This window comes from Acartia tonsa, chromosome 10 (genome assembly GCF_053477335.1).
Source record: "Acartia tonsa isolate MP-2025a chromosome 10, ASM5347733v1, whole genome shotgun sequence".
Taxonomy (NCBI): Eukaryota; Metazoa; Arthropoda; class Copepoda; order Calanoida; family Acartiidae; genus Acartia; species Acartia tonsa.
In genome coordinates, this window is record NC_137269.1 from 2765793 (window position 1) to 2790550 (window position 24758).

Genomic DNA, 24758 nt, shown 5'->3' on the forward strand with positions numbered 1-24758 from the left:
TGTTAAGCAACTTTCAGCAGTGATTTTCTTGGTAAAAAAAATTTAATTTTATTAAACTGAAAGATTAAAATTAATTATCTTGAAAATAAAACTATTTTAATTGTAGAACGAGTTTCGATTATGAATCATTAGATTTAATGACAATTTGTCTAAACATTTAGAAGTTTTCTCTCATAAAACCATAGAAAAAAATAAAGGGGGAGGTAGGTTTTCTAAAATTCCGTAAATGTGTGAGTTTTAGGGTTTAAAAACAGTAGTAGAACGATAATATTCACTCGGTAAATATGTGTATTCCTTATTGAAAAGAACTATAGAAATTTTGTTTATCAAAGTTAACATGAATTTTATCATTCTAATACTGTTTTCAAGCCTTGAAACTCACACCTTTACGGAAGTTTAGTTTAAGTTGCATTTATGAATCATTGGATTTAATGACAATTTGTCTAAACTTTTAAAAGTATTTGCACCAAAAAAAATTTCTAACTTCATTGCTGGAAAGTGCTTAACATCCCTTAAATTAGGGTTGGGCCGGACATCTGGCCAACGATCGATATCCGTCAATTTACCGGATATCCGGCCGGATAACCGGATATCAGGCATAAAAAATCAGCCGGATATCATGTGACCGGATATTTTAATATCCGGTATCCGGCCGGATATTGAAAATGGCCGGATATCCGGCCAGACCAGATATCCGGCCAGACCAGATATCCGGCCCAACCCTACCTTGAATGTATGTATATGTACAACACCCTTATTATTTTTTAATTATTATCTTTTAAATGATGTTAAAATGTATTTTATTTTTTTCCGCAGACTATTTGTTGACTTATTTGTATTGTTTTCCTTCTTATTAGATCTCATCTCAGTGTTCAATCTAAAAACAAATAATAAATTAACAAGGATTACAACAACTATAAGTAACGAAGCACAAAAAAATCACGGATGGGAGTACGGACAAATATCTAAATCATTTGTTAAAATCAAGAATCACGAAACCTTTCTCACGTATTTTTATGTTTTTTACTATTTATATTTTGTAGCATGAATCTTGAATAACAGTTTTCCGCGGATATTAAAATGTAAATTTATAAGATTCAATCCAGTTTGGTTGACTCCAAGAGGTCAAAGGCCTGGGATAACAAAACTGGTATTATTTTTTTTATTTTTATTTCAATAGTCATGGCAAATTGTCTATAATACGATGTTACAAATGTTTTTTCAGTATGACTGAGGACTGGTTTTAATCCAGCGAATAATAATCAGTTTGGAAGCCATACTGGAATGAATAATATACTCACTAGGGTTGGGCCGGATATCCGGCCATTTTCAATATCCGTCCGGATACCGGATATTTTAACTATCCAGAATCCGGATATCCGGCTGATTTTTAATTCCGGATATCCTATAATCCGATCGGATATCCGGTAATTTGCCGGAAATCGAACATTGGCCAAATATTCGGCATTAAAAATCAGCTGGATATCCGGTATCCGGCCTAAAAAGTATCCGGGCCAACCCTAATACTTACCCTAGTTTGGAGCGCAGCTTGTTCACTACTTAGTACTGAACGGTATCATAACCCCCAGCTCCACCTAATTAAAAATAAGAGCAGTTGTAAAAGGTATATTAGGGCCAGTCCGTCCATAACGGATAGCTCTTATCATTAAATTAGGCAAGTTAGAATTGTCCTATTATTCTCAAACTTGGCGTGGTGATAATTTAAATGATAAAATTGTAATATTTCCTTGATTTTTGGGATACTGATTCTAATAATAGATTACATGCACTTTATAGGCTGCTAGCGGCCAAACGGCTGAATGTATGTAATAAATATGCACGTTAAATGATATTAAATGGTAAAGCATTGGAAAGGTTTTTTGTCTTTAGTTAAAGATTTCAATAAATTTAGACTGGTCGAGTTCACCTTTTTAATGAATCTTCACATAGGTCCTGAAATGGTTTTAGGCTATTTCCCCCCCCCCCCCCCTCTTACTTTCCCTTTTGAATAGACAGCCCTTAGATGCCCGCTATTATTGATATAAAATATAAATGAGGTTTGAAGAAAAGGGGGGGGGGGGGTTAATGTAACCATCTCGTAATCAATGTATAAATGGCACTTTGAATTCGAATTTCGATCTATAATTCTGCATGAGTAATCCTTGGTAGGTCTATTTTCCCTAAATCGAACAAAAAGTTGGAAAAATAACGGCTAACAGCTGGCGGCTTAGCAGTTTAGCCATTTTTTGGGCTATTTTCAATGCAAATGATCACGAAACCTATCTCCACATAATACTATTTTCGGGTATAGTCCTTTCCATGACATCGCTCCATATGGGGCGATGATTTTAATTGATCGCCTCTTATGACATGGGGCGATGTAATGGCTCCTTGAAAGGGGCGATTTAATAGCCCCATATAACAAGAGGCGATGTTATGACTCCTTGAAAGGAGCGATTTAATAGCCCCTTGCCCTAAGAGGCGATTAAATGATCCTTTATCGCTCCTTTATCGCCCCTTCTAAAGAGGAGATGATATGTCCTCTTATCCCAAGGGGCTATTTAATTAAATATCGCCTCTTCATGGCCCCTTCACTATTATATATATCTTAGTCCCTTGATGGCCCCTACATCGCTCCTACATCGCCCCTTCATCGCTCCTCCATCGCTCCTTCTCCAAATTTATATTACATTGTACTTTGATGGCCCCTACATAGCCCCTCCATCGCTCCTACATCGCCCCTTCATCGCTCCTTCTTCAAATTTATATTACATTGTACTTTGATGGCCCCTACATCGCTCCTACATCGCCCCTCCATCGCTCCTACATCGCTCCTACATCGCCCCTTCATCGCTCCTTCTTCAAATTTATTACATTGTACTGTGATGGCCCCTACATCGCTCCTACATCGCTCCTTCATCGCTCCTACATCGCCCCTTCATCGCTCCTCCTCCAAATTTATATTACATTGCAACTTGATGGCCCCTACATTGCTGCTACATCGCTCCTTCATCGCTCCTACATCGCTCCTTCTACAAATTTATATTACATTGCAACTTGATGGCCCCTACATCGCTGCTACATCGCTCCTTCATCGCTCCTACATCGCTCCTACATCGCCCCTTCATCGCTCCTTCTCCAAATTTATATTAAATTGTACTGTGATGGCCCCTACATCGCTCCTACATCGCCCCTACATCGCTCCTACATCGCCCCTTCATCGCTCCTTCTACAAATTTATATTACATTGCAACTTGATGGCCCCTACATCGCTCCTTCATCGCTCCTACATCGCCCCTTCATCGCTCCTTCTCCAAATTTATATTAAATTGTACTGTGATGGCCCCTACATCGCTCCTACATCGCCCCTACATCGCTCCTACATCGCCCCTTCATGCTCCTTCTACAAATTTATATTACATTGCAACTTGATGGCCCCTACATCGCTGCTACATCGCTCCTTCATCGCTCCTACATCGCCCCTTCATCGCTCCTTCTCCAAATTTATATTAAATTGTACTGTGATGGCCCCTACATCGCTCCTACAACGCTCCTTCATCGCTCCTACATCGCCCCTTCATCGCTCCTTCTCCAAATTTATATTACATTGCAACTTGATGGCCCCTACATCGCTCCTACATCGCTCCTACATCGCTCCTCCATCGCCCCTTCATCGCTCCTTCTCCAAATTTATATTACATTGCAACTTGATGGCCCCTACATCGCTCCTACATCGCTCCTCCATCGCCCCATCGCCCCTTAATAGCCCCTTACCCTTATTTATATAAAAAAGCCCCTACATAGCCTCTCCATCGCCCCTTAATAGCTCCTTACCTTAATTTATATAACATAGCCTCTACATAGCCTCTCCATCGCCCCTTAATAGCCCCTTACCTTAATTTATATAACATAGCCCTACATAGCCTCTCCATCGCCCCTTAATAGCCCCTTACCTTAATTTATATAAAAAAAGCCCCTACATAGCCTCTCCATCGCCCCTTAATAGCTCCTTACCTTAATTTATATAACATAGCCCCTACATAGCCTCTCCATCGCCCCTTAATAGCCCCTTACCTTAATTTATATAACAAAGCCCCTACATAGCCTCTCCATCGCCCCTAATAGCCCCTTACCTTTATTTATATAACAAAGCTCCTACATAGCCTCTCCATCGCCCCTTAATAGTCCCTTACCTTAATTTATATAACATAGCCCCTACATAGCCTCTCCATCGCCCCTTAAAAGCCCATTACCTTAATTTATATAACATAGCCCCTACATAGCCTCTCCATTGCCCCTTACCTTAATTTATATAACATAGCCCCTACATAGCCTCTCCATCGCCCCTTAATAGCTCCTTACCTTAATTTATATAACATAGCCCCTACATAGCCTCTCCATCGCCCCTTAATAGCCCCTTACCTTAATTTATATAACATAGCCTCTACATAGCCTCTCCATCGCCCCTTAATAGCCCCTTACCTTAATTTATATAACATAGCCCTACATAGCCTCTCCATCGCCCCTTTATAGCCCCTTACCTTAATTTATATAGCATAGCCCCTACATAGCCTCTCCATCGCCCCTAAATAGCCCCTTACCCTAATTTATATAACATAGCCCCTACATAGCCTCTCCATCGCCCCTTAATAGCCTCTTACCTTAATTTAAATAATCCTTACCTTAATATATATAACATAGCCCCTACATAGCCTCTCCATCGCCCCTAAATAGCCCCTTACCCTAATTTATATAACATAGCCCCTACATAGCCTCTCCATCGCCCCTTAATAGCCTCTTACCTTAATTTATATAACATAGGCCCTACAAAGCATCTCCATCGCCCCTTAATAGCCCCTTACCTTAATTATATAACATAGCCCCTACATAGCCTCTCCATCGCCCCTTAATAGCCTCTTACCTTAATTTATATAACATAGCCCCTTCATAGCCTCTTCATCGCCCCTTACCTTAATTTATATAACATAGGCCCTTTATGGCTCCTGTACAGCCTCTGTAATTGTATTGCCCCTTCATTATAGAAGGTAGGGCATTAAGGTAAGGAAGGAATGTGACCCTCTACAGTTTTAAATTTAAGTTTTAAAAGGATGACAAGGATGACAACATTTATAAAGGCAAAGCTCTGAAACGGTAGAAAAAAGTTTAATGAACATTAATAATGTAGAGTGTCAGAACTGAATAGTCAGAAGTTCTGACTATTCAGAACATAAATTTAAAATTCGAAACAAAATTGTAAGTAAATTTATTGAGAAATTGCTTTCATGCAGGAAAATGCTTAAGGACATACTCACATTTTTTGGACTTGATTATAGATATGATTCGCTTATAACATTCTATTTTGTTGTCCTAGGAATCAGTATCCCAGAAATCAGATTAATCGGATAATTTTGATACATAAAAATTTGTTGTAAGTTAATAATTAGTATGCTTAAAATGGACGTACGGATATTCTGATAATGATTATAGACTTTCTAAATCGTACCTTTCTACTACAGGAATCACATGCCTAAATTAACGAAAATAGCTAACCGTTACGGACGTACGGACTGATCCTTAATATAGAAAAGCTTTGCTTTTAAAAGTTAAAAAGATTTTTTGAGGGGATGGGGTAATATTTTTCTTGGGGTGAATTTTCTGGGAGGGTGGAGATACCCTCCCTCGAAATAATTATAAACCCTCTATGAACTTAAAAGAAGCTTCACTGTAAAGGAGAACCATATAGGTTCAGCGGTTAGCTTTTCTACAGACAAAAAAAGATTACTACTTTATATAATAGGTTATGAAAAAGGAAAAAAAAAGCAAGATAACAAGGATAACAACATTCACAAAAGCAAAGCTCTAAAATCAGGAGGTCAAACATAAATTTTGTTAAAATTAGCGTAAATCTATAATACAAAGAAGAATGATGTCTGTCCATCCGTCTGTCTGTCTGTCTGTCCGTCTGTCAGTCCCTTAAGATCTCGGTAACCACTGAACCGATTATATTCTACTATTCAGGGAATATACCTACTGGTCCTGTGGTGGTTTTAGGCTATTTTCTTGGGGGGTGGGATACCCCCAACCCCCCCAAAAACAAAAAAATCCCCAGCCATTTTTTTTTTGCTGAAGATTTTCTTGGTCCTATTACGAATTTCGCCAAAAAATTTTTTTATCACCTCTTGGGGCAAAGCCCCTAGAGGCTAGGGGCGAATCTGCTAGTATAGAATATAGTAAAAGGGCATAATTTTATTTTTAGTATTTGATTATAATACTAAACCTTGTAAACCTTGTTGTCCTAAGAAACATTATTATACAAAAAAAATGGACGTACATACTTTCTAGTAATGAATATAGTATTGTACCCAACTGTTATAGAAATCATTCTGCAAAGTTTGAAATCGATAGGATATTTATAACATGTCTAAATTAAAGAAAATGTTGTCTAACCGTTTGGACGTACGGACAAACCAATCCTTACTATAGAAAAGTTTCGCATTTAAAAAGGAAAATTATAATGAAAATATAATGAATTAATAAAATAAATATAAATAATATAATAACATAATGAAATAAAGAAAAAAAAATAAACTAAGAGAATGAAATTTTTTAGTTAAATAGAATATTGAATAAGGATCATATAATGGACAAACAGACAAAGTAAGTTATAGAGCAGACTTTAAGAGAATATGCTATTACTCAAAGATTATCACGAAACCTAAGTCTTTTGAAGCATAATTGAGAGACAGACAAAATAATTTATAGACTGGATATACATATGTCATGGGAATATTCACTAAAAATCTCAACAGTCTATCTTTAACAATAGCAGAGAAAACCACATGCTTAACTTAATGAGAAGAGCAATGACGAAAGGACTAACCCTAATTGTAGAAAAGTTTCTCTTTTAACAAAAAAAAGTATTTTTTTTGGTCTGAAGCTTAAAAATTTCATAAACTGACTAAATTCTCCATTTAAGGGAAGCTTCACATAGGTCATGGGATGGTTTTTTGCTTTTTCATTTTCAGATTTAAGCCCCTAATTGGTTTTGGCTATTTTTCTGCCTCCTTACATTAAAAAGGGCGCAGCTGCAAGTGAATAAGAAAAGAGAAATATAAAAGAAGAATACATATTATCCTATTATATAAAGTAGTAAAACATAAACAAACGTTGGAGTGGACAAACCTAGGAATGGGACAATCGTCGGAGTGGACATTGCTTATGTAAAACGCAGGAGTGTCTTTTATTTTATTTATAAGATAAAAATCTTTCAAAACAAAAAAAAAATCTTGAATATCTTTTCTCACAGACTGAAATTTTAAAATCAGTCTGACAGTTTTCCAAAGTAGGTAAGTTCTATCGAAAGGCAAAGGTTTGAAACAGATAGAACATTCAATTAAACTAAAACATATTTTTTTCTCACATTGTTTGCAACTGTCAAATATGTTTTTTTATATGCCTAACCCCTGCAGGGGGCTTATTTGTATATTTATATCTTAACCTAACCTAACCTGTATAGAAATAACTAAACAAATGTTGTTGAAACCTAATTTTTAAGATATTATAGACACTTCTGCGTTTTACTTATATAATGTCCACTCCGACATTTGTCCGAAATATCCTGCGTTTGTCCACGTTAGTAAGGCTTTCTGTTCTGAAACTTAAGATCTCAATAACTACTAAACAGATTGGGCTTTCTATTTCAGGTAAGCTTAATATTTGTCTTGTAATGGCTTTAGGCTATTTTATTTTAAGTCGAGGGATGGTTTTAGGCTATTCTATTTTAAGTCCTGGGAAGGTTTTAGGCTTTTATTCATTCCCCTTTGAATACAGAGCCAATAGATGCTGGGGGCGTAGCCGCTAGTCGATATACAAAGTTTTTTTTGTCTGTAGCAAAGGATCTCGTTTGCTGCTAAACCGATATGATGTATGTCTGTCTGTCTATACCGTAGGATCTTGCTAACCGCTGAGTCCTGAGATGATTTTAAGATAGTTTATTTTTTTTCCTTATAATAAAATAACAGGATATTTGTCCATAAAAAGCGAAGCAATATCTTAATTTTTGTTGTTGGAACTGTTATTCAGTTGATTATACCAAGGATCTAAAGGAATAAGACAATGGCCGATAAATTTTTATCCATCCCTAATAACGATACACAAAATTGCAACACTACAACCAAAATATGACAAAAGTCCCCAAAGTTTTGAGCCAACGAATAAGAAAACTTCATTATAAAACTTTGGAGACTATTGTAAAAATTGCCTAATGTTTCCTTTCTCCCTGAGATTATACAGACTATCCTTAAACTAATATTTACATTAAAGTAACAGGATGTTTATCAGTATCAACTGAACCGATATGCTTCTCCTTTACATTGAAGCTTATTTTACTCGCAGGAAAAGTTTTCATTTTGGGGAGGGGACCAACACTTTCAGCCCCCGGAAGGTATTACTTCCCTTAAATTCTTAACCTTCCCCCTCCCCCCCCCCTCTCCACCACATCTATTCATTAAAGTACTCCTAGGGTCATCTATGGGATTAGCCGTTAGTGACTTAAAAATAATTCAAGTGCAATGATATATTTACCAAATTAATACGATAATTTTGTATACATTTTTTATGAAAAAAAATTATTTTGCCAAAGGCAGCCAAAAAATAAGCAGCAAATATTTCAAAATGCTCTGATAATCAGAGATCTACAGGGATAAGACGATTGTCGATAAAATGATATATATACATATATACAGTGTGTTTTTTTATGAGAACTTTTTTGAAAGCAATTTTACCTTACTTATAGTTATCAGAATTTAATGATAATGGCTTATTCTCTTCTTTTTTTATAACCTTTAATAGAAAAGCAAAAAATATTTCAGTTTTTATTCAAAAAGTACAGTAAATTAAAAAATTTAAAACTTAGGTGTCAACATCTAAAAATGGTTTTAGTGCATTTTTCTTATAATCTACCTTTGCAAGAATGGCTGCAAAACGCTTCAAAGTTGAGATATAGAGCTAAAAATTTATATAGATACTATTTGTGACATGTACTAGAACATTTTGAAATTTGAAGGCCATATCTCAACCAGGGAGGGAATACTGGCCCCCCAATGTACTCCCTCCATTCTTGGAAAGGGTAGAAGATTTGTGGAGATGCGATCCCCAATTTTCAAAATTCTTTGAACGTACGAATAAGACTTTTACAGAAATGCTTCGCATCTTGTCTCTCCACCTATGTTTAATATAAAGTTTACACCATATAAGAGTAGAATCTAAATATTTGATTGACGTGCCCCGGCAATTATCAAGCACAACTCAGGCACGAGACACAATTACTTTAGCTAGCCCCGAGGCACCTTTTGTATACTTTTATGCATTTATTGGCCTATCTTTACCAATATAATACCATATATGGGTAATGCTAGCCTAATCATGGTAAATTGTATGTGATTTATTAATATTTTTGCTTATTAAAACATTATGTTTATTGTTAAAGTAATCATGTAACCATTTAGTTCAAGTATGTATGCCTACAACCATAGTTTGATTTACGTCACAAGTTAACGTACAGACACTTTATTAAACAGACAAACGCTTAGATCCTTATTATTAGTTGATGTTATAGCTTGCACTTCTTAAAATATCTCAGTTATTTATTGACTCTCTAACCATCAAGTTCTTCTGGCTTTAAAGGTAATGACTTAGTTGTTTGGCATGCATTGTAGTTTAAATTTAGGACCCTCAGTACTTAGCATGAATTGAGCTTAGGCCTTATGTTAGAACTCTAACACTTAGCACAATTCAATGCTTAGGACTTGGGGCATTTTTCTGTCCTACACTACTTATGATTATTATCACTTATCCTGTAAATATTTTCATACTTAACTTATTCACTTGTAATGTAAATACACTTTATAAAAACCATCTTCCTTCTTGAGTGCTTAATATACTTATATAATACCGATCGAATATCATAACCAACCATTTATTCTCAGTTTAAAGCAATATAATACCTCGCGTGGGTCTTTTGTTGAGCTACCACCAGCTCAACCAAATTCGTATTATACTTGTGGGAATAGAGGGATAAGCATTCTAAATTGACGAGCCGACGATGAGAATGTCTGTGTGTATTGCAGTAAAAGTAGGATTTTTAGTAGTACTCATAGAAGAGCGATCTCCATACCATAATATTGGACAAGCGCCCCATTCGCACTACCATTTGAGCATAAGAAAAATGCGCTAAAACCATTTCTCGTATTCATTTGAATCCGGTGGATAGGAACCGGTTCTCATCCATATGAAAAAACTATGTCTAGCATCGTATTATATCCAGCTTTCTACGAATATAGATATGTACAATCATAAGATTAAACCCAGTTTCTTTAGCCGGTGCCTTCGGCACCTCGGGGCTAAAAAAACTAGTTTTAATCTCATAATTGTACTTTCTATATCCGCGGAAAGCCGTTTATAATACGATGCGAGAAATAACTATTTTAGATGTTGACACCCATGTTTTGAAATTTTGAATTTACTGTACTTTTTAAATAAAAACTGAAATATTTTTTTGCTTTTCTGTTAATGGTTATAAAAAACGAAGAGAATAAGCCATTAATCATTAAATTCTGATAACTATAAGTAGGGTAAAATTGCTTTCAAAAATGTTCTCATAAAAAAAAACACTGTATATATATGTATGTTTATATATTAATTATTCCCATTGATGATTCACAAAATTACCCCTTCTTTAGTTTAGAATTAGTGGTTGAAACATTTAGACACTCAACTTAATGAACTAAACAATCACAAAACAATAAAAAGTCCCCAAGGTTGTTAATCTAACGAATAAGAAAACGGTATTATAAAACTAGACAGCACTCTTGGATAAGCCAACTTATAACACTTTGGGAACTATCCCAATCCTCCCTGGCGAAATGACAATGAGATTTTTTGGTAAATTTGTGGCAAACTTTATTCTTAATAAATTAGCACTTGCCAAAATTATACTGGAGAGATATTTCATTGAAGAATAAATCTTTTTTTTTGCCCAAACTTTTCGTCAGCCAATAATAACAGATAAGTTAAACATTGTAAAAATAATATAGTAACTTAACTCGAGTTGTCAACGGCAGAAATTAGGTCCTGAGATGGTTTTAGGCCTGGAAAAGTTTATAACAATTTTATCTTTATTTCTTAAAATAAATTAACAGAATCTTTGTCTGTATGTATGAATGTCTGTCTGTACCGAAGGATCTTGCTAACCCCTGAACCAATATGGTTCTCCTTTACAGTGAAGATTCCTATAGGTCCTGAGATCGTTCTCCTTAATAGGGTAGCTTCTCATAGGTCCTGGGGAGGTTAATAACTATTTTATTTTAATCCTTATAATAAAGTAACAGGATCTTTGTCTGTATGTATGTCTGTCTGTACCTTGCTAACCACTAAACCGACATGGTTCTCCTTTACAGTGAAGCTTCCTATGGGTAATGAGATGGCTTTAGGCCATTTTATTTTTAATCCTTATAAAAAGTAACAGGATCATTGTCTGTATGTATCAAAGAAGATCGCTAACTGCAGAACCGATATGGTTCTCCTTTATAGGGTAGCTTCCAATAGATCCTGGGAAGGTGTATAACTGTTTTGAAGGAGGATATAAGGGGCTATTAAGGGGCGATGGAGAGGCTATATAGAGGCTATGTTATATAAATTAAGGTAAGGGGCTTTTAAGTGGCGATGGAGGGCTATTAAGGGGCGATGGAGGGCTATTAAGGGGCGATGGAGAGGCTATGTTATATAAATTAAGGTAAGGAGCTATTAAGGGGCGATGGAAAGGCTATGTAGCGGCTATGTTATATAAATTGGCTATTAAGGGGCGATGGAGAGGCTATATAGGGGCTATTTTATATAAATTAAGGTAAAGGACTATTAAGGGGCGATGGAGAGGCTATGTAGGGGCTATTTTATATAAATTAAGGTAAGGGGCTATTAAGGGGCGATGGAGAGGCTATTTAGGGGCTATGTTATATAAATTAAGGTAAGAGGCTATTATGGGGCGATGGAGAGGCTATGTAGGAGCTTTGTTATATAGATTAAGGTAAGGGGCTATTAAGGGGCGATGGAGAGGCTTTGTAGGGGCTATGTTATATAGATTAGGGTAAGGGGCTATTAAGGGGCGATGGAGAGGCTATATAGGGGCTATGTTATATAAATTAAGGTAAGAGGCTATTAAGGGGCGATTGAGAGGCTATGTAGGGGCTATGTTATATAAATTAAGGTAAGGGGCTATTAAGGGGCGATGGAGAGGCTATATAGGAGCTTTGTTATATAAATTTAGGTAAGGGGCTATTAAGGGGCGATGGAGAGGCTATGTAGGGGCAATGTTATATAATTAAATTAAGTGGCTATTAAGGGGCGATAGAGAGGCCATATAGGAGCTTTGTTATATAAATTAAGGTAAGGGGCTATTAAGGGGCGATGGAGGAGCGATGTAGGGGCCATCAAGTTACAATGTAATATAAATTTGGAGAAGGAGCGATGAAGGGGCGATGTAGGAGCGATGAAGGAGCGATGTAGGAGCGATGTAGGGGCCATCACAGTACAATTTAGGAGCTTTGTTATATAGATTAAGGTAAGGGGCTATTAAGGGGCGATGGAGAGGCTTTGTAGGGGCTATGTTATATAGATTAGGGTAAGGGGCTATTAAGGGGCGATGGAGAGGCTATATAGGGGCTATGTTATATAAATTAAGGTAAGAGGCTATTAAGGGGCGATTGAGAGGCTATGTAGGGGCTATGTTATATAAATTAAGGTAAGGGGCTATTAAGGGGCGATGGAGAGGCTATATAGGAGCTTTGTTATATAAATTTAGGTAAGGGGCTATTAAGGGGCGATGGAGAGGCTATGTAGGGGCAATGTTATATAATTAAATTAAGTGGCTATTAAGGGGCGATAGAGAGGCCATATAGGAGCTTTGTTATATAAATTAAGGTAAGGGGCTATTAAGGGGCGATGGAGGAGCGATGTAGGGGCCATCAAGTTACAATGTAATATAAATTTGGAGAAGGAGCAATGAAGGGGCGATGTAGGAGCGATGAAGGAGCGATGGAGGAGCGATGTTGGAGCGATGTAGGGGCCATCAAGTTGCAATGTAATATAAATTTGGAGAAGGAGCGATGAAGGGGCGATGTAGGAGCGATGAAGGAGCGATGTAGGAGCGATGTAGGGGCCATCACAGTACAATTTAATATAAATTTGGAGAAGGAGCGATGAAGGGGCGATGTAGGAGCGATGAAGGAGCGATGTAGCAGCGATGTAGGGGCCATCACAGTACAATTTAATATAAATTTGGAGAAGGAACAATGAAGGAGCGATGTAGGAGCGATGGAGGGGCGATGTAGGAGCGATGGAGGAGCGATGAAGGGGCCATCAAAGTACAATGTAATATAAATTTGGAGAAGGAGCGATGTAGGGGCCATCACAGTACAATTTAATATAAATTTGGAGAAGGAGCGATGTAGGAGCGATGGAGGGGCGATGTAGGAGCGATGAAGGAGCGATGTAGCAGCGATGTAGGGGCCATCAAGTTGCAATGTAATATAAATTTGGAGAAGGAGCGATGAAGGGGCGATGTAGGAGCGATGAAGGAGCGATGTAGGAGCGATGTAGGGGCCATCACAGTACAATTTAATATAAATTTGGAGAAGGAGCGATGAAGGAGCGATGTAGGAGCGATGGAGGGGCGATGTAGGAGCGATGAAGGAGCGATGTAGGAGCGATGTAGGGGCCATCACAGTACAATATAATATAAATTTGGAGAAAGAGCGATGAAGGAGCGATGTAGGAGCGATGAAGGGGCGATGTAGGAGCGATGTAGGGGCCATCAAAGTACAGTGTAATATAAATTTGGAGAAGGGGCGATGGAGGAGCGATGTAGGGGCCATCAAGTATGTTGTTATATAAATTAAGGTAAGGGACTACGGAGGGGCGATGGAGAGGCTATGAAGGAGCCATCATGGGGCTATAGCATAGCCTCTTATCATAAGAGGCGATATGAACGCCCCTTTAAAGGAGCTATTAAGAGGCCATGAAGGAGCTATAGCATAGCCTCTTATCATAAGGGGCGATATGAACGCTCCTTAAAAGGGGCTTTCACATCGCTCCATATGATGAGAGGCTATGCTATAGCTCCTTGAAGGAGCTATAGAAAATCATCGCTCCATATGGAGCGATGTCATGGAAAGGACTATACCCCTATTTTCTGCTCCAAAATGTTTTCAAACGGTTCTAGCCGGTAGTTGCTGGTACTAGAAATCTGAAAATGTTGTTTTTGTATCATTTCACATGATTTAAAGCAAAAACTTTTTTTTTCTTCAACTTTTTTGTTCGATTTAGGGAAAATAGACCTACCAAGGATTACTCATGCAGAATTTTAGATTAAAATTCGTATCCTAAGTGCCATTTATACATTGATTACGAGATGGTTGCATTAAAACCCCCCCTTATAAATTAGATTCTAATCTAGAAAAAAATCTAATAGAATCAATAAATAATTAAAATCACACAAATGCCCCCTAAGCACAGATAACCCCCCCCCCCCCACCACGCCCTTATTTCTAAAATAAATTAAACATAATGGGGGGAGGATAGTTTATTTTGCCTAGCGATGCAGTAACCCTGCTACCCAGTACTACCACCCCCCCCCCCCTTCATTTCAATTTATTTTAATAATAAAGGAGAAAGGGTATCAATGCTCAACATGGTTGATTGTGTGAAAGCGCCGATTAAACTTTAAGAATCATGCGAAAGTTTCAGAATAAATGTATTAACTTCTCCTACTACCTAATGTAGATCAACTTTAAAAAACGAAAATGAGAAACGAAATAAATTACAAGGGTGTTATATATTCAGCATATCTCCTGCTTTAGGGGGAAGGGGGAAAATGAAAATATGTAAGAGGGTCCTGAAAACATTTTTACCCCTTCTTGGGGGAGAAAAAACAAGAAAAACATGTGAGAGTGGGGGGAAAAAAAGAGAACTACAAAAATAATTTTCCATCTTTTCCCACTCCTAGGGGAAAAACCAGAGGAAAAAATGAAATATTTTGCAGCAGGGAAAAAAATATACCTACCTTTGCACTGAATATACTATACACCCCTGATAAATTAATCATGAACTTGAAAACATATTAGGGTCTAGAATTGTTGAAAATATTTTTCACTTTTGTGTTCTAGATTAAAGTGAATGAAATCTAAAAGGATAGTCTACCATTAGCAATTTATTCAGTGTTTTTAAAAGCGAAATTTTCTATAATTAGGGTAGATCCGTCCGTACGCCCATAACGGTTAGCTCTTTCTGCTGATATAGATGAGTTAGAATTGTCCCATCAATTTCAAATTCAATAATTGTTACATGAAAGTACGTAGGCTAAATCCTATAAATCAAAATATGTCCTTTTACTGTATCCTCAATTTTCGCAATTTTGCAATTTTATGTATAACTTTGTTTAGACTTGCAAATGTTCTACTTATTAAGTTACAAGAGATGTTTTTCGCTTGTCCTTCCTTCTGATTTTAGAGGATGTTATCATCCTTGTTTTTATGTAAGTTATATAATGTATGGCTTAATTTAACCATTTTTAACCTTAAATTACAGGATTTAATCATAATTAACTATCTTTGCTAATTTTCTAGTAAAAATATTTGCGCTTGTCATAAATGCGCCAAAAATAAAGTAGCTATAAAAAATTGGTTTACAATGCACACAACGTCTTAAAATGTGCGTTTTATTTATATGTTAGTTACCCTTTGTTAGTATTGTAGAAGCATAAAACGGCTAGATAGGAACATTTTCCCCTTCTTTTTACAATTAGTTAGGACCACTCGGTATTAATATTTCTGTTTAACCGATGCCTAATATCAATAAACTTGATTAGTTTTAGAAGAAAGAGTGTCATTTTTTTTGCGTAATTTCGTAAATTTGGGTGTTGGGTTGTAGTCAAATGCTCTTATTAGTCTAAGTGTTCTTAATTGTAATCAAATTTGCTGGATGTGTAAGTGCCATAGCTCCCAAAATGTATATATATATAATTGTCCATAATTAATAACAGTTTGACTTAATAAGAGCATTTGACTACAACCCAACACCCAACTTTACAAAATTACCCAGTTAATATTTGTAAATAAATATCATATGAAACTTGATATTTCGCGGAGAAAATTTTTATACCTTGTTGGGAAAATGGCGGTTCCGCCATACCGTCCTGTTGATACGCCTGGTATCCGCCGCCGTTTCCAGCCCCGCCGCCGATTGTGGCCTCGTCAATTCCGCCGCCAAAGGCAGATTCAAAGCCAGCCTTGTAGCGCTGATAGGCCAGAAATGCGAGAATAGCCTAAACAACAAAAGAAACAACATTAGTTTTCATGAAAAATAAAAATGAGTTTTGGGATTTAACTCCCCCCTCCTCAAGTGCCACTAGAGGCCTCTAGGGGGCGAAACCGCTAGTACAAATATAAAAATGTACACAGGGAATGATGAGTTGATGTAAAGTTTGAAAGTTGCTTGTTTGTTCCATCCAACCAAGCTTTAATAATATTACCCAAAGTTTTTAAGCCAATGAATGAAACAATGTGTATATAAAACTTTGGGTACCAGTATAATCAAATTGGACTTGATAAGGGGGCACCGTAGCTCTGTGGTAACGCACTGAGTTACGGTGATGAGAATTCGAGTTCAAACCCACTCGTGTTGCAATCACAACATGTTGTCTCAAATTCTCTAATGTGGATTCACGCAATCTCCCCCAGTTGCGTTGGAAGGGAGATTGTTAGGTAGTTTGGAAGCCTAATAATCATGTGTATAATAGCAACACATCCCTTAATTCCAGGCTCCTCTGAGGAGAGTGTCATTCATTACGGTGACTTAATCTGGAACACCTGCCATACTCAAAAATCGGCGAGGGTGAGGTAATAACGAGGAGCTCTCATGAGACAGCGTGTCAAGTCATACTTGAACGTGGAGCTTGAGCTGGCCCTGGTGGCTATACAAAAGTGTCTCAACATACTCCAGGAGTCTTAGATCCAAACTCTAAGAAACTATGGCTAATCAAAAAAAAAAAAAAAAAAAAAAAAAAAAATTGGACTTGATGAATGTTACCTCTAGAAAGATGGCGATGAATGAGAAGAAAATGGCGGCAACAATGTTGGAATGTCCGTATCCTAAACAAATAATGGATATAAAATACGTGGATATATTGACAGGGGAAAAGGGGGAGGTAGGTTGTGCTAAAATTCCGTAAAGGTGTGAGTTTTTAGGCTGAAAAACAGTAATATAACGATAATATTCATTCAATATGTGTAGGTATTCCTTATTGAATAGAACCAAAGTCAACAATTTTTATATATTTATATTTAGTGAATATCATCGTTCTACTACTGTTTTTAAGCCTTAAACCTCACTTATTAGTTCGTTTATCTAGCAGGAGGGGAGGGGAAGGGGTATCGTTATTGCCAGTTGGGAGTGTCAATTTCTTAGTGTACAAGAAAATCTGGTGCGACATCCAAGTAATAATATATCGATTTAAACAATATAAAGTAATTTTGTTAAAAGCACTTAAAAGCTAGGGGCACAGCCGATAGTCCTATTTTTTTGGCCTCAACTATAGATCTCGGATAAAGCCAGTCCGAATTGAATTAACTTTTCAGGGAAGCTTTATGTATGTGTTGGGGTGGTTTTAGGCTGTTTTCCTGACATCCAACCCTTTCCCTCCCCGTTAGACGCGAGGGACGAAGTAACTAGTAAAAGATCAACAATAAAAAAAAATTGAGGTAAAATAACTTTAAATATTTCAAAATACGTTTTGTAACTTTTTAATATCCGATTAAGACTGTATCAAATTTATAAAAATGTATGTTGAATAAACGTGGATATTATGACAGGGAAATATTGTCGTCACTTTAACATGATAAAATGCAACTCGTTCAATTAATTCGTTCATCCAGTAGGTGGGGTGGGGATGGGGTAAAGGGGTAAGAGGGTGAAATAGTTATTTTAGCCCGCTACAAGTTTTACTTTATTAGAGAACTTGAAAATCTGGCGTAAGATCCAAGCATTAATAAATCTATTTTCATTAAACCAATAATTCGCTGAACTCAGAATATACAAATATTTGTTTATTTATTTAAATTTAAACTTTTAAAACTTAAATAGGGTTTTGCTAAAGTTAAGTTAATGGAATAAATTATTAATTTCTTTGTATACAACAACTTTATTTTTTTTTTAAATATTATTGAAAATGTAATTCTTAAATGAATTGTTTCATAAGAATTTATAATATTTTTATAACTTAAAAGGTTTGTTGTATTTCTATTACATAATACCTATAATGCTTAATATTTTTTAAAAAAGGACAAAAAGCAATTCAAATAGTTTAGAATAACAAAAATCCGCGAGCAGTGACATTATGAAAAAGAATAATAGGAACAGGTTAAATCATTTTATTTTATAGTTTTCATTTTGTGCGCAAATCTAACTTAGGAATGTAATGGGATAAGACAATAGCTGATAAATTTATGTACATCCTCAATGATGAAACATAAAATTACACCTCCTGATGATTATAAGAGGGGGGGGGGGGAGTTTTGACACATTTGCGTAAACAATGAATATAGGCTTTATCTTTGGACTGAGAGGATAGGTTATTAAAGATAAAATCATTCTTATACGATGAATTTCCCCAAGTTTTAAGATTTTTTGGATAGGTCTCCAGGTTTAGGAGCTGCAGGCCTCAAGGTTCAGGAGCTGCAGGCCTCCAGGTTCAGAAGCTGCAGGCCACCAATTGGTCTCTGGACAGGTAAAAATAATTTTTTTTTTTTTGAAGATTTAGAGGTCAACTTATAAAACATAATATCCACTTTTTATTGTTATTTACATGTTTGAAGAAAAAATATGCATATTCTTTTTTATAAGTTGACCTCTATCTCTTGAAAAAAATATTTTAATTCATATTTTTACCTGTCCAGAGACCACCTGGAGGCCTATCCAAAAAATCTTAAAACTTGGGAAAATTCATCATATAAGAATGATTTTTATCTTTAATAGCCTATCCTCTCAGTTCAAAGATAAAGTCTATATTCACTGTTTACGCAAATGTGTCAAAACTTCCCCCCCTCTTAGTTGTTATAACGAATGGACACTCAACTTAATGAGCCAATTAATCAAAATTCATTAAAGTCCCCAATGTTGTTAAGAAAACGTTACTTAAAACATTGGGGGCTAATGTTTCTCTCTCACTAGAAGAAAATATAACTTTTAGGGTTAACATTCAAAAAGGGGGGAAGACAGCTTAAATAATATCTTATAGCTTAGGGATATTGTTAAGTTAACCATTAACCAACACAAAGTTTAATTGTTTACATTTACTTAAGATAATTGTAACAATATACACGTAAACAATGCACTTTTTAGTTAGAAATTAGTTATTTACTAAAATTAATTTTAAGAAGCAGCATACATGCATTCGTTGGCTCTTGTCCTCCTTATGGAGGGCAACATAAGTAAAACCAGGGTTGGCATTTAAAAAACCACTTGGTTTAAACCAAAAAACCAAGCTTAAAAAACCAAAAAACCAAGTTGGGGATGGTTTTTAAAAAAATATTTATACAAAGGCCTATCATTCAAGTTATATCTTTTTAGAATGTAAATAATACAGTAAATAAGTGTCAAAAACCTAAATACCTGATATAAATTCTTTTAATAGTTTAAATCTTGTACTTTGGTGATTATATCTAATAGCATACAACAGTAGACACAGTGAAATAGAGACATACAAATATATAAAATATACAGATAATTAACTTTATACTAAATTAGAATACTATAATTTGGATATTATTAAAAAAATACAAAAAAACTGGTCTAAACCAAAAAAAACAAAGTGGTTTGTTCTTTTTTTTTTTTAAAAACCTGTTTTTTTACCAACCCTGAGTGAAACCCAACTTTTGTCCTCCTTATGAAGAGCCACCCTCCTCTCAAGAAGGGTCCAACCACTAAAAAGGAGGAAAGGGCTACCTAGCGCAACTAAGGAGCTAAAAAAAACTGCATGTATGGTAGCAAGGCTAATCTCTAATTCACTATGTCCGTAACGCTTAGGGGAAATGAGGTTTACTCATCTGCTATAAAACCTAGAACGGTTTATCACGCTCATAATTTTTTTTCCCAGGGTCAACTAAGTTTAGGGATCTTACGGGATAAGACGATGGACGATTTATGACACTGTATTACACTTCTTATTCTACTAACAATTAATCATTAAATCATTAAAATCATTGGTGAACACTACTTGTTAATATCAACCAACCAAGATTTTATGAAAGTTCCCAGAGTTTTTAAGCAAAAATAGGCGATGACGGTATTCATAGAAAACTAGGGGTACCCATAATATTTTTAGTCCAATACCATCTCCCTCCCTGATCTAAAAAACCTCACCTGCTGCTGGCTCGTCTGCTTTAGTCCACTGCGAGGCCATCACACAAAAAGCCAAAAAGTAGAAAAATGCCCATAATCCTAAAAAACAACATTAAAAAGATTCTTATTTGTTTGTACATTGTATTACAAAACAAGGATGACAACAACTATAAAAGCTAAGCTGGTATCGATTATAGAGTTGGTACACTTTTTAAATCGCGCCAACCTGTCACAGGAATCATCTTGCCAAGTTATAAATCGATAGGACAATTCTGACAAAGTCAACGATAAGGCTATTCGTTAGTGACGAACCACCATAATTATTAAAACTAGTGATGGGAATCCGGATCCGGAATCCGAATCCGGAATCCGGAATCTGCCCAATTTTCGGCCAATTTTGGAATCCGAATCCGGAATCCGTTTTTTATAGCGGATTCCGGATTCTAAATTGGTAGGCTAAAATTACCTTCTTGAGTTTTTTCTTACAACTCCCTCTTTTTGAAGGCAAAGATCGGCTATACTCAAAAAACGCCTATCTCAGAAAACGCCTATCTCAGAAAACGCCTATCTCAAAAAACGCCTATCTCAAAAAACGCCCATCTCAAAAAACGCCCATCTCAAAAAACGCCCATCTCAGAAAACGCCTATCTCAAAAAAACGCCTTTTTCATAAAATGCCTACTACATTTTTAAAAATTATCTTGCAGTGAAACATCTCAGTCAAAGAAGGTATTGTGAATATTGTACAATATGTACATTATAAATCTTTTTATTGAAATATCTATCCCTGAAGTATAAAGTCACTCTTTTACATTCCTTAGGCACTTCATTACAACTAAATAACAAAAACTTTTACCTATTAAATTCATGTTTTAAGTTTCTTTATTTCATATATCTACTGCAAACCACCAAGTTTACTTTTCAGTTATTACAATAAGATGAACAACTATGAGCTCTATTAAAACATACTTCTTATTTATTTTCTTTATTATTTGACCTAATATCTTGAATTAACAGAATATCAGGTTAAAATGTTGTAAATATGACTAAACCTAGTAAATTTGTCAAGAGATATTCATAAAGATGTTGTGGAATTTTGGATGAGTGAATTTAAAAATAGGGTTGTGAAATTTGGGTAGGGTGTAAGGAAGGGATAAATAGTTTGGAAAACACAAAATTTTATTCTAGTTTTTATTATGCTTAAAAGAAATTTTAGATTCATGTTATATAATTATTAACATACACAAATAATATACAAAATATTTATTGAGTATGATATGCATTAAACTTATCAGAATTATATAGCTGTTCCTCAAAATAAAAAATTAGTTTAGAATAATTATTATAAATCATAAAGCAATTTAACAACCTACATATTTGATGAACTTTGGGGGAAAAATAGGGTAAGGTTATTTTAATGTCTTATCCCTATATTCCTTCTTATTTTTACCAGATTAAAAAATGATGTACTTTTAAATAAGCTTAAAAAATTAAACCCTTTCCTCCAATGAGTTCTCCCTACAATAATTTTCTCCCACTTATTTAAACTGTCCCTATTCTTTTAATATAGCAGCTACTCTTTAGTTTACCATTTTATCCATCTTTGTACATAGTTTATTAACTGGTTTATTTGGTACCTGTTTATTTGTGTTTTAGATAAGAGATCATAAATGACAAGTATTTTATTATTCTATTGAATACTATTTATAAATTAGGCTTTATTTTTTAAAAATGTAGTGGGCATTTTATGAAAAAGGCGTTTTTTGAGATAGGCGTTTTCTGAGATGGGCGTTTTTTGATATAGGCGTTTTCTGAGATGGGCGTTTTTTGAGATAGGCGTTTTCTGAGATAGGCGTTTTTTGAGATGACCCCAAAGATCACCCCCCCCCCAACACACCACCCCCCCCCCTATTTCTTCCCACATAAACAACGAAGTTGAAATACCAGCTGATAACACAGAGCTCTCATTGTCAAGCCAGGGATCACATGATAAGCTATTCAATTCCAAGACCTCAGATGACATAAAAATATACACACTCCCGTTAGAAAATACCAAGCACATTTTTAGGACATACGTAGCACTAAATTTTTTTTCTACATAACAAATTTTAATAATTACTAATGTGATGTAAATGTTTTAGTTATGCTGGAAGTCAACACTTTAAACAAATCAAGGCTTCAACCAAGTAACATAGTGATATATTAACGAAAAAAGCTATCCCTCTGTGATGGACGGCCTTTTAAAATACTGCTGGAATCCGGAATCCGAATCCGGAATCCGCCAAAAATAAGAATCCGGAATCCGCAAGAATCCGTCACTTTTTTTGACGGATTCCTTCAGAATCCAGAATCCGAATCCGGCCCAAAAATTTGACGGATTCCCATCCCTAATTAAAACACAAATAACATGAAACAAACTATAATATTTTTGGATTTTTATGTTAAAATACAGAAAATTATTCAACATTACACAGATTGTTATGTTTTTAAAGTTCAGTTGATGTTTGATGTTTTTAAAATGATTTTTATTTCATGTAAAAAAAAAATCATTCACAAAATAAGTAAATAAACAAACATTTAACTAATGAGTACAAGTTATTATTATAGTTATAACACAATGGGACAAAATCATGATAAGTTAGAAGAGTTTAAAATGAATAATGTTTATGAGATTATCAGCAACACAATGTTACAACATAATAATATACAGGCAAACTATAATTGTGAGTTTGATCTTGTGTAACATAATATGATAAGGGGGGGGGGAAGTTTGTACAGTTATAGGAAATGAAATTCAGTACCAAATTTTGCTCTGGCCGTTTGGGCTTGTTTTTATAGTTATCAACCTAATTCTTTTTGTAAGCGCTCTTATATGATTGGATCTACCTGTAAAACTTTAAAACTTGAATTTTGGGACTTTCAATTAAAGGGGCTAGTGGAGCAAAAGACCCCCTAACACTAAAATTTTAAGTTCTGAGCCTATTTTTAGAGATATTGTGAGGATTTTTTTTAATGAAAACACTTTTTAACAAAACCGAACTAAGTAGCCAATACATATTTCATTTTGGGACTTTCCTTCTAGGGGCTAGTGGAGCAAAAGGCCCCCCAAACAATAAAATTTTAAGTTCTGAGCCTATTTTCAGAGATATTGAGATGATTTTTTTTATGAAAACTTTTTTCACAAAACCAAACTAAGTAGCCATTACAAATTTCATTTTGTGACTTTCCCTTAAAGGGGCTAGTGGAGCAAAAGACCCCCAAACACTAAAATTTTAAATTCTGAGCCTATTTTCAGAGATATTGAGACGATTTTTTTAATGAAAACACTTTTTAACAAAACCGAACTAAGTAGCCAATACAAATTTCATTTTGGGACTTTCCTTCTAGGGGCTAGTGGAGCAAAAGGCCCCCCAAACACTAAAATTTTAAGTTCTGAGCCTATTTTTAGAGATATTGAGATGATTTTTTAAAATGAAAATATTTTTAACCAAACCGAACTAAGTAGCCAATACAAATTTCATTTTGGGACTTTCCTTCTAGGGGCCAGTGGAGCAAAAGACCCCCAAACACTAAAATTTTAAGTTCTGAGCCTATTTTTTGAGATATGAGATGATTTCTTTAATGAAAACATTTTTAACAAAACCGAATTAAGGAACCATTACAGATTTTATTTTGGGACTTTCCTTCTAGGGACTAGTGGAGCAAAAGGCCCCCCAAACACTGAAATTTTAAGTTCTGAGCCTATTTTTTGAGATATGAGATGATTTTTTTAATGAAAACATTTTTAACAGAACTGAATTAAGGAACCATTACAGATTTTATTTTGGGACTTTCCTTCTAGGGACTAGTGGAGCAAAAGGCCCCCCAAACACTGAAATTTTAAGGTGTGAGCCTATTTTTAGAGATATTGAGACGATTTTTTTTTAATAAAAATATTTTTAAAGAAGCCAAACTAAGTAGCCATTACATATTTCATTTTGGGACTTCCCTTCTAGGGACTAGTGGAGCAAAAGGCCCCCAAACACTAAAATTTTAAGTTCTGAGCCTATTTTTAGAAATATTGAGATTATTTTTTTAAATAAAAATATTTTTAACAAAACCGAACTAAGTAGCCATTGCAAATTTTATTTTTGGACTTTCCTTCTAGGGACTAGTGGAGCAAAAGACCCCCAAACACTAAAATTTTAAGTTCTGAGCTTATTTTTAAAGATATTATGGCTGATTTTTTTAATGAAATTTTTTTTCAAATAACTGAAATACATAATCAGAAGATAAAATTTTAGTGTTTGGGGGTCTTTTGCTCCACTAGCC

The 24758-nt window shown here is 35.4% G+C and overlaps 1 protein-coding gene across 1 annotated transcript in view; it reads right to left on the bottom strand.

Annotated features, from left to right (window-relative positions):
- Positions 1 to 726: 726 nt before the first annotated feature.
- Syngr (synaptogyrin) overlaps positions 727 to 24758 on the bottom strand; it is a 35406-nt gene continuing 11374 nt past the window's right edge. The window contains exons 5-9 of the mRNA XM_080173207.1: positions 20470 to 20547; positions 17140 to 17201; positions 16213 to 16375; positions 1532 to 1595; positions 727 to 877 (exon numbers count right to left, since the gene is read on the bottom strand). Of these exons, the coding sequence (XP_080029333.1) occupies positions 1561 to 1595; positions 16213 to 16375; positions 17140 to 17201; positions 20470 to 20547 (338 nt within the window). The 3' untranslated portion in view covers positions 727 to 877; positions 1532 to 1560. The remainder of the gene's footprint in view (positions 878 to 1531; positions 1596 to 16212; positions 16376 to 17139; positions 17202 to 20469; positions 20548 to 24758) is intronic.